An 11,776-nucleotide genomic window follows, 5' to 3' on the forward strand; every position below is an offset into this window, starting at 1 on the left:
GCTTCATGGGAAATGTAGTCGGACAACGTTATGCTGGTTTTCTGCTGCTTCAGGTTACTTTTTTTTTTATCACTTTAACACCATAATTGTTGATTTGTATAAAAAATAACTATATATAAGCATTCTTGTGTTATTTTTATGGCAGCTCTGTGCATAGTTTCATTTATTCATTTATTCATTTGTTTATATATCACATTCAAAACAAAAATCACTGAGCCAAAGTCCTTTTCCCAAGACAAAGTGGATGTTTCAAATGTACCTGACTGATTTAAATGTTAAGATAAACAGCTAAAATATTTGCCTTCATAACAAATATTTACGCCCCGAATTTAATAGCTACAATTAAGACCTGAGATGTAGTTTGTGGTGAATAAATTTACCTGACTGATTTCAGCATTGAATTTAAGACCTAGCAATATTTTACATGTAATATAGATTCACCAAGCCAGTTTAAGGTTTAGGACCTTGGAATATTATTTATTTATCAAATTGAAATATTATGGTGAAGACCTTAGAATATTATTTGTTAAATAAATTCCCCTGACTAATTTAAGCATTAAGGTTAAGACCATAGGATATTATTTATCATATGCATTAGTCTAATTATTTCAAAAATTGAGGATAAGACCATATTATTAAGTAAATGAATTAATTGCATTATATACAGTAAAAATGTACTTGACAAATTTCCTTAATAAGGTTAAGACCTTAAAATATTATATACTGAATATATATATTTATCTGACATATTTTAGTATTAAGATTTAAGTGACTAATTTAAACATTAAGTTTAAGACTACAGAATATTATTGATTATATAAATGTATCTGATTAGTTTAAATATTATGGTTGGACCCTAAAGTATTACATATGTGACAAATTAACCTGACTGTGTTTAATATTAATAATTATTAGTTTATCAAATTAGGCTACGTTAAGAATTACCATTAACACTTGACAATATTATACAGAAAAGTCCAACAAATCCAAATATTCCTCATGAATAAGCAGTATAGATATATTTGAATGTTTTCATAAACAATAAATATGTGAGGGTTATTTACACGCTTCTGCAGTGACATAAGCACACATTAATTTTATGTGCAATGTTATAACTCGATGGTGTGCAGCCTGAGAACACACTGCCTTTCATGTGTGCAGAGTTTAGCAAAATGCAATAACCTGCTAGAACAAAAAATATGCACTGAAGCATTCCTAAAACTTTTCAGAATATAAAAGCTGTGTTGAAGGGAGAGACACTCAGGGAATCCTGTAACTTTCACATGAGCAGCTTTCTGGAGAGCAGATTGCCCCGAGGAACTAAATGGAAACTTCTTAAAAAATTTTTTACTGGTTTATGACTACCATGATTTATGGGTTTCATGCTAGTTTATTTTGATGGGGAAGCTTGGGAAGTGTGAGAGCTATAATTTAACTGCTGTGCCTTCTGTTTTATTTCTCCAACTTCGTCACTGAATACTACATTCGTGTTATTCATCTTCTGGGAACGCCCTTCTTGATTCCCAGGAGTTCTTGAGGCACCACTTGAACGATGAATAGAATGAACGGAGTTGCACCAAAGTGCCATTCCTTGCATACCGTGTATTATAGGAACGCCTTCTCTCCAGAGGTAATTACTGGTATTTCCACAAGAAACCTCCTGGGCGTTCACTCATACATTGTTATATCTTTCCCAATTCACTCTCTCAAGTGGAGCTTCGTATTTAACAGTCTGAATATCACAAGCTTCTACAGTCTGTCAAATTGGAGTCACCCGAGGTGGGAATATGGAGAGGTACATGTACTGTAGCAGAAGAAGACATAGCAGCACTAATAGTTTTCGTAGAAGCACCACAGCTTCCTTGTGAGACAGTTTCAGAACTTATTATTGTGCTCTGCAGAGACCACTACAGATGAAATGCTACACCAAGACAATACCTATGTTTTCCCTCCTTTCAGGTCAACCATCCCCCTGAGCATTCATTGTTTCTGAGCGCCCTCTCCCCCACTTACTTACTGCAGTACATACAGTGCAACTTATTAAGTATATGTGTGTGTGTGTGTGTGTGTGAGGGGTGTGTGTAGGAAATGCTTCTGCCTTCGTGTCTAAATTTAGAGCCCCGTGCCTCCACTGTCTAACTGTCACCAGCCGGGTCGGACATTCAGGAAAGAGACTCAAGGCGTGTTAAAGTCAGGAGAAATTTGTACGAGCTCTGAGAATAACACATTTGTTCTTCGCACGCTCTGAAAACAGGCGGCCTATAAATAGCTTACAGTGAACAGAGGTCAAGGAAGTGCAAATGCGGAGTTAAAGTAAAGCACAAAACGAGCAGATAAGGTGATTAGGATGCATTGTTTTTCCAGACAAACAAAAAGAAGCAAATGAAATTATTCATTTATTGAGAAAATGCAGAAGTCACATTAAAAGCATCCTTGAGATAAACTCCCACACGTTGATGCTCTCCAGTGTAAAAAAAAAAAAAAAATTGAATTTGCTACTTAAAATTGGCAAAATGGTTGTTTTGACTCCATCCCCCAGTGCTTGCAGACACTTATTTCATGCTGTAATTAAATTTGACTCAAGTGCTTACGCAGTCAGAAGTGAAATTTATTTCCACTTTCTGACTCTTTTTTATGCCCCTGACAGGCTTTTGACCTTTTTTCATCTGCCGTAATGCAGGAAGCACAGCTTGCCTCGGACCATTTCCCATCCTCCCTGTCTATTTGATTATGAGATGTGCCTGTTTGATTGTCTATTTGGAGAGCAGCACCTCCTTTATTGACTTAGTTCTGACAGACCCACCGCAGCCCCCACTCGTCTCTAACATAATTCTGCTCGTGGACTTGATGATTACAGGAAGGTGCCACAGTCGCTTTTCCTCTCAGTTTGCTGTAATGAGCTTTGTCATGTTGTAATGAACTGTTTACAAACCTCTGACTGGGTTGAATTTAAAATTACCCAATCAAAGCCATGCTGCTTCTGATGTGATGTCGTCATTAAAGAATTATCATGGAAAGTATTACCTGCTCCTTCCTGTCTGAAGTTACAGAAATGATGAAATAAAGCTCTGACACTGGCATTTGTTAACATTTACGGGGACAAAAGCCAATCAAGTTAAAATCAACAATAAAATGGATGTAAAACAAAGTAGATGAGACAAGAAAGAAAAGGGAGGTTCTGAGAGGAAAGTGTAAGATGATTCTCACATCTACAACAATTATCAGTAACATCTGCTTTAAAAGACAGAACTCAGTTCTGTTTATTTAGATGTAGTAAAGTCACTGTTCAATGTAGAAGTCTTGATTGTGTTATGTTTATTTTGGTTATTATCTTATTGAAAACCTTTTTCCCTACATTTCTTCACCTGAATTCCTTAAAGAGTCAATCACCCACATTACTGTTAAATGGAATTGGCTATAAAAGTTTAAAGGCCTTTAAGAACCAACAAATGGTGGGCCAAGCATAGAAAGAATGTGTGATAGCCTACGTTTCTGTAGGCAGAGTGGCTCTCATTATTCACTATATTCATTTAACTTAAAATGTGGAATTAATCAATTTAAGATTCAAAGATTTAGAACTGGCTTAAGTCCCCCTAATGACGCCCCAGTGTTTCACTTTCATTATCACATAAAGTCTGATATAAAGAGAAGAAGAAGAAAAACTGTATCTGTATAGCATCTTTCAAAAGAAGTGTTTATAATAAACAAATGTGAAATTAGACAAATACATTTCACTTGGATATTAAAAACAGACAGAGAAACTAAAGAGGACAGTCATGTCTCCAATAACCGTACAATAAAATACAAAACACTTTGTAGTACTCGAATGTGAAACCGCTGAACTGTTGTGTTTAGCATTTCCTTTACCTCTCTGTCTTTCTCATCATTGATTATTTTTTAAGTTTTACTAAAACAGGCCTTTTTAAAATTATTGTGACCATGACTAACCATATTTGCCTACTTTTCCATTCACAAATTCACAAATAAATCTCCAGAGCTTTCATTAGTGCGGTAAAACTTAGTGGTGAGCTAAACATGGCTATGCTAATCTTATTAGCTTAGTTTCAGGAAGACATCCCGGGTCAATATTAGTTGTGGGACTTTTTGTAACATAGTTTACATTTTTGCTGTTTTCAGGCCTGAAATCAACACCACATGGCATTTTTCCCCCAGAAAGATTCTATAAATATTATACCACAAATGAGTACATTGAAATTGAAAGTTATTCTAAAGATACTGTAGGAAACCTGTTGACATGCCATAAATCTACACTTTGACTCACAACACATTAACAACTAATGAAAGAACACAATCGAAGAATCTGAATGAGCCTCATTTATTATTGTTTAGCTAATTAAAAGGTGGTTGTTATTAAATCCAGACAGTTATTTAGTTGACATTTTAGTGATATCCAGTCATTTTTATTAATAAGTGATTGTTTCCATAATAAATAATTATGGAATTTGTAAAGACGTGATCATAATGAACATAAAAAACATTACTTTTAAAAATTTAATAAGAATGTATGCAAGAAATATCCTTTGGACTTCGAAGTCCCTCAATTATATATTGACCCAAATACTTTGTGATCCTCAGTTATTTTCTGTCAAAATAACTGAGAGCAGTGTTCCATTTTAACTACACATGTTTAAAATGTCTATATAAATCACCATTATCATTATAATCTAAGACTTCTATATTAAACAGGCCTCTCACATCCTGCTTAATAAAAGCCTCAGGTCACTTTTCACCTCATTACAGTTTAATTTCTGTATTAATTTCCCAGCCACTGACCCAGCTGTTTTTTGATCCTCTAGCTCCCCCTGCTGGTCCTCAGCAGCAGCGTCACTCTCTGACGGGGTTAAACGTCACCGAAGAAAACATGGCGGCGTCCAGTAAGTCGACCGTGCTGCTGAAGGCTGTGAAGAAAATCGCGGTCCAGTTTTGTCCCTTCGAGTCCAATGTTCGCTCAACACGGTAAGAAACGCACGTAGAGTGCTGCTGCTGTGTCTCAGGGTGGTTCTGTGTGGCTGGACGATGGATGAAAGTGATATTTTGACAGTTTTGCGAACAGCAGTCAGACCTCCAGATGACATGCTAGCTTGTTATTGAATGGACTCTGGTTATGAAGCCTGTCTGACTGATTTAATAGGAGCTCCTTACCCTTCTGCCCACTTCTTTAATACTAAATTTAATTTTAAAAAAACTCGAATACAGTTTTACTTAAATAAGAACACACTCAGGTTTTACCAGCAAAGTGTTCTTGAAATGATAAGAACTCATCGTAAAGGAAGCTATCATGGGATTTCTATTACTGATGTAGAAGCAGTAACTTAACGTCTTAGCTCAGGGGTGTCAAACTCAGTTCCTGGAGGGCCACTATCCTGCATGTTTTAGATGTTTCCCTCTACCAACACACCTGATTCAAATGATCAGCTTATCATTAAGCTCAGCAGAAGCCTGATAACGAGCCTGATCATTTGAATCAGGTGTGTTGGAAGAGGGAAACATCTAAAACATGCAGGATAGTGGTCCTCCAGGAACGGAGTTTGGCACCCCTGTCTTAGCTTGAGGTGGAGCTCATTTTGTCTTTTTTACATACAGCTGCCTGGTTTGGTGTGAAGCTATATATCATAATAGTGCAATTACAATATATTTGGTTCATAATTTTTGCATCTGTTCATTAATTACAGCAATAAAACAAATGCAGTGGAGTAAAAGCGTATCGCACAGTAGTTAAATAAGTCTTTTTCTTGTCTCACAGGGAGTTTTTGCTCTTGGTGGGCTCAGAAAAGGCTCGATCTACTAACATGAACTGTGAAGTGATAACCACGGTGACGCACGACAAATCTGAACCTGTAGTGGACGTTACTACTTTTGGTAAGTATGATGTCTCAACATTCAGATATTAGGTAGTGTGGTCAGAGCTGGAGTGTTACATGTGCTATCTTTAACCCTTAGATAGTAGTTGCTGTTTACTGAGCTGTTTGAAAAGTCACAGTATAGCTATTTAGGTAGCTTCGAATTCAAAATTTATATCACAGACAAATGTAAAAGTGACCACAAAGTAAAAAACTTTGAATATTTACAGCATATTCGTCTTTCAACATGCCTGTTTGAGATAAAAGCTTGGCTATTGCTCACTATTTTTCAATGAATGTGATATTCGAGTAGACAAAGAGACTAGATTGTTGAATTTGTTAGTCATTTTCACTACAAGATTTGCCTTTCAGGCTAAGACTCTTTTTTTTTTTTCCTCTGGAAAAGCTCTGCAGTGGTGAGAGGGATGCAGGAGGACACACTGTGAATACACTGCGTCATCACGCCTTTATTTCCAGTCCTTTAGGCAGCGACTATGGTGCATAACATGTAAATAGCTGTTTGCCCTGAAAAAATATCTAGATACATTATGGCTGACTGCAGCAACTTAATCAGCATTCATCACTGGAGTCACTCACTTCCCTTTAGCCTGTAAGACCCAAATATAGTAAGTAATATAAAATAACACAAAAAATCTAAATAGTAAAATAATGAATAAACCCAAATACAGAGAAAATGAACAAAACAAAAATATATAAATAAAACAAATGTAGAAAAAACAAAAATATCTATATCAAAAAATAAAGTCAAACAAAAATATTAACAATAATATATAAACCCAAATACAGAAGAAATTAGCAAAACCCCTATAAAAAATATATGTATGTTTATAGATAGATAGATAGATAATCTGTCATGATTATCTCAACTTAATAAAAAGTACACAATCAAAACTATTTTTTGAATCAGCTCATTTTATTATGTTTAGCTCATTAGATGGTGGTAGTTATTCAATTCAGACTGTTATTTAGTTGACATTTTAGTGATATCCAATCATTGTTTATTAATAAGTGATTGTTTCCATAATAAATAATATGGAATTTGTAAAGACATGATCATAATGAACATAAAAAACATTGTTTTTTACTTATTATAAAACATATGTAAGATATATCCCCATGGACTTCAAAAGTCCTCAATTTTACATCGCCCCTGCTCTGTAAAAGTCAGCACACAACTCATGATGTATTACGAGTCTGGGAATTGTCATGCTGATGATTTTGCAGTATGATCTCATGAACCCCACCCACAGTGAGCTGAGCTTACAGCTAAAATAGAATATGGGCCGTAGTCAGCAGAAGAGTGGTCTGACGAACCGCTACATCGTGTTACTTGACTTCTGCTCAGGGTTTAACTCCTCAACCTTTCACTCCTTGTACTCCTTGAACGTTGCGTCACTGTGACTCATTCCATTGTGTGTCTGACAGTGGATGGAGAACGGCTGCTGATGAAGGGGGCAAAGTGACACCAGGAATGCTGAGCGCTTTCAGTCCCGCTGCACGAAGGACCCACGGGCAAAAGCTGAAGCGAAAAAAGACCACGTCCTGTTATGCGAGTTGAATTTATTTGTATTTATTGTGTATATTGTTTGACATGTACAATAAAAACTATTTCACTGGTAACATGCACAGCTTCTGGTGTTAATTCACCTTTAATTCATAACTTTGAATCGTGCCTGAGTGTTTTTGCACTTAAACATGAACTTGACCTCTGTCAAGTTACAGGAAGTGGCACTGCTCCCTCTTGCCATCATTTCCACATCAATCAGATCATTTTAGTTCTTCAGCTGGTAATATGTGCTGTGATCAGTCTTGGGTCACTGCCTGTCCTTGCATAATGTGAAATTTTCCTGATAAAAGCGACCATTCCGGTGTTTGAGAAAACATTATGCAAGCTCTAACCTTTGACACAGCAGGCTTAACTAAGTTTCACAGAGTTTAGATGCAGCTTCACTGAAAAGGAAATAAAAAAATCCTCTCACCAGTCACAGATGATTGAAATCCTGTTCTCTCTGCTTGCTACCATCTGTTCCATTAGCATCTGTGACTTCGTGATTATTAGCACTGATATAACATTATTACATTCAGTGTTTTCACATACAAAAATATGTGTCAGTCGTAACAGTTTTTTATGTTCCAGCTAACTGTTTTATTCTATTAATCATTCTTTATATATCAGTTATCAATCACTGATAAACTTATGGCGTGTTGAGCAGTAAAATATATGAAAAGCTAGAGTTTGAAATGCCAATGATTCCTTTTTCATTCTAATGGAGTTCTTATTTCTAACAGGTGAGTCTGAAATCTGTAGTATTCACACTAGATTTTCAAACACTGTGATGATATGTACAGTCCGTGTTGTCATATTTGCCGCAGAACTGTAGATATTTGTAATGAAAGGCACATGAATGAAAAAAAAAATGTAACATTTATTGAAGGATGAACAACACTGTGAATTGTGAAATGTTCTCTTTGATTAGAAAGAGTTAAAAAAAAAAAACTACAAGCCACACCACGCTTAATGTCCATTTCAAAAACGTGCGACCATAAAATGACACTGTTTGGCAGCATTTAAATCAACTGAACAAATATCCTTAATTTAGAGTTATTTGTTGATATTTTCACAGTTTTGTTCACATTTTTTTTTAACAGCTGTATTTACAAGACAGTGTAATGATGGCAATTCATCCTGTGGATATATTAATACTGAGATACACATGAATGGTTAAAGGGATGCCATTTATCCTCGAAATAAAGACATTGTGGATTTCTGAAATATTCTTTTTGACTGGAAAGAGCTGAAATATAGATATCTGCAAAGGATAACTAGTCAAGCTAATAAATGTTAAAACACCTTGGTGTAAAGAAGTGAGAGATGCCAGTTTAGCTTATAAAATAAACAGAAAAACAAAAGCAGATTAGTGATAAACTTCAATTCAACCCCTTTAATCCACTTAGTTAGTATGATAGTGGCAGGGGCGGGACTTGGTGAGATTCGTTATGTGACGTCGAGGGCTGTGATTGGCTCCTCCTGCGTGGCTGAGTAGCGGACTGTCCCTTTAAAAGCGCTCCGTTTGTTCCCACAGTGGAAGAAGAGCCGTACCAGGAGTCACAGCTCGGCCCGTTAGTCAGGATATCCAGGATATAATCACTTCTTAGGCTGCAAACATGGTTGAGAAGTTTGTTGGGACATGGAAGATGGTTTCCAGCGACAATTTTGACGACTACATGAAAGCAATTGGTAAGAGAGGGAACGGTTTAAGTTAGTTTTTGGAGAAACATCACACACCTGTTACATACTAATTAAACATTAATGGTGAAGTTATGCTAGCTTTTTGAAATTTTAAATGTAATGTAAAAATGTTGCTTTGTGATATGTGTAGCAACTAAAATGTAATGTAGACATAGTTTGACTTTCTAAATATCTGAATTAGCTTCAGTTTTCTGCCCTCCTCTCCTCAGGTGTGGGTTTTGCCACCCGGCAGGTGGGGAACCGGACCAAGCCCAACTTAATAGTGTCCGTGGACGACCAGGGGGCTGTTTGCTTGAAGTCTCAGAGCACCTTCAAAACCACTGAATCAAGTTCAAGCTCAACGAGCCGTTTGATGAGACCACCGCAGACGACAGGAAGACACGGGTTAGTGTTTGCTCAGAGAGGAGGAGTAAAAAAACAAAACAAAACAAAAAAACAAACAAAACACTGAAATCACAGTGTTTTCTGAGCTGGAGGTAAAAGTCTGGTGTGTTTTTGTGCTCTGCAGACCGTGGTGACCATGGAGAACGGAAAGCTTGTGCAGAAACAGAACTGGGATGGCAAAGAAACAATATAGAGAGGGAGATTGAAGATGGGAAATTGATAGCGGTAAGGATTTGTTTTTGTGACTTTTTTGTGAAATATAATATTCCTTTATTGGCTCCGAAATTATACATCTGTAGATTCAATTAGCTAAATTGCAAAGCAGGAAATCACATGTGACTTGCAAAACTTGCATTTTGAAAGTCTTTAATCCGTCTTTATTTATGTTTGTGCCAAAACATCAAGTCAAATTCATTCTACTTGACAACCACATTCTAATTCAAGTCTATCTTTACATGTGTTCATAACAAGTGCAGTTATTCTGCCTGTATTCCAACTAATCCTGTAATTTCAAACAATAAAAACTTTAAATGAGCTGAATTACAGAAAATGCAAATATAGCAGGAGCCTCCAAGTACTAAAATGGCACAAAAAAAAGCCACACCTGAGGAAGAGCTGTATCATGAAAATCTTACGAAGTATGATAAGTTATTTGGAATTTTGTAAGAAAACATACAAGCATGGCCCAAATTCTCACAACCTTCTTTGCAAATGCTTCTTTTACAAGCCAGAAACTCACCTCATCTCTTGTCTTTTCACACAGAAATGCATAATGGGAGACGTGGTTGCTGTGAGGACGTACGTAAAGGAGTAACAGTGGCGGCTGTTTTTTTTATTTTTCCTCTCAGCCCACTCTTTGGATGCATTGCTGGACGACAGGCTCAGTTCAATGAGCGTAATACCAAACTAAAAGTAACGGCGTGTTCTCTTCTTCCTTCTCTTTACCCTCACTGTGTTGCCAAAAATCAAAATTCTGTGCCTCTGTTCTCCAACATGACACATTTGGTTTCATTTGGAATTGTTGTGGTGATTTGAATAAAAATGAATGAAAAATCTGTCAAAGTGGCGCCTCTCTCTGTGTGTGTGTGTTTGTTAAATATTAATAATTAAAGTAACTCTGCTGGTCATTAGCGGTTCAATTATGGCATTCTTCAAAGCATTCCGACCATCAGGGCATGCAGAGGAATGCCGGACAAAAATGTGCTCTAATGGGAGCTAATCTGACAAGCTGATTTCCTGATTTGGTTTATTCCAGGGGTTGATAAAAAGTAGTGCAAATAAATCCACCTGCAGTCGTGTTTTCAAGCTACTTTGGCTTGTACGGTCCTTTCATACTTCCTTTTTTTTTTTTTTTGCAAAGTCAGATAACAAACTCAACTTTAGAAGTCAAGAAGCGAACCATCCTGCTGTTCCGATGATATATGGTGTGTGTTGGCAGGGACTCTTTGAGGAATGTGAACTCTTTTTAGAAATATTGAGTGCAACCATGCGGAGAGGTCAGCAGGGAAACGTATCCCCTCTTCCTTATTTGGGAAGTCGAACATTTCCCATTGCACATGTTCTGGCAGCTGGACATGGAGAAACTAGAAAACATTACGCCCCCCCACCCCCACCCTTTGGCCGCTGCTCAAGTTTGTGTGTTTTCGTGTGTTGGGGAGATTGTTCGAGAGGCAATGGCCACTTTCCCATGGCAGGAAAAGGGAGACGATAGTACTGATTGGACCTAATGGCCAAAACAGCAGAACCAGGTGGAACTGTGGGCCAACGTCGGACAATGGAGCGGCAGCGGTCAAGGACGTACAGCATCTGAGCTTCTGGGAGATGCCAAGTAAATGAGAGTAGAACAGTATAACAAGGGCCGACATAGTAGAGATGTTTTAGTGCGTCACTGGTGGTGTTTTTAACGGCACACATATTTAATGTGCACAGAAGAGGAACAAAAGGAGCACTACAACCCAACATCCTCTCTAATAAATGTATGAAAAACTGATCAGCATGACTTGTTCCAATCCACTGAGAAACAGAAGAATCATTGAAAGACATCTTTTTATAGCATAAAACATGGAATCTAGACATCTGTTTGATTTTGCTTGGTATCAAATACTTTCTGAGATAGTTATTGAGATAAAAGCCTGTTGTCAAATTTTAAGCACATTTTGTTCACAAATTGATATTTAAGGAAACTATTAAGATGTTATTTCTCATCATGCCACTGATTCAGTAGCTGTCTAATATTACAAATTCTGGACTCTCTTCTACT

At 36.9% G+C, this 11,776-nt stretch overlaps 1 protein-coding gene and 1 non-coding gene across 2 annotated transcripts; both read left to right on the top strand.

The window, feature by feature from the left end:
* The first annotated feature begins 38 nt into the window (after positions 1-38).
* LOC110961520 (uncharacterized) lies at positions 39-5,879 on the top strand. Its single transcript, XR_007945014.1, has 3 exons — positions 39-53; positions 4,818-4,977; positions 5,765-5,879. It is a non-coding gene; the product is annotated as an uncharacterized LOC110961520 (transcript).
* Positions 5,880-8,943: 3,064 nt separating this feature from the next.
* Positions 8,944-10,571, top strand: fabp4a (fatty acid binding protein 4a). The gene is given in 6 exon segments (XM_022209091.2): positions 8,944-9,120; positions 9,342-9,455; positions 9,458-9,516; positions 9,641-9,698; positions 9,701-9,741; positions 10,280-10,571. Coding segments are annotated over 6 exon segments (396 nt in total). The 5' UTR covers positions 8,944-9,047; the 3' UTR covers positions 10,331-10,571.
* The last annotated feature ends 1,205 nt before the right edge of the window (positions 10,572-11,776 follow it).

The sequence above is a fragment of the Acanthochromis polyacanthus genome, chromosome 11, assembly GCF_021347895.1.
Source record: "Acanthochromis polyacanthus isolate Apoly-LR-REF ecotype Palm Island chromosome 11, KAUST_Apoly_ChrSc, whole genome shotgun sequence".
Taxonomy (NCBI): domain Eukaryota; kingdom Metazoa; phylum Chordata; class Actinopteri; family Pomacentridae; genus Acanthochromis; species Acanthochromis polyacanthus.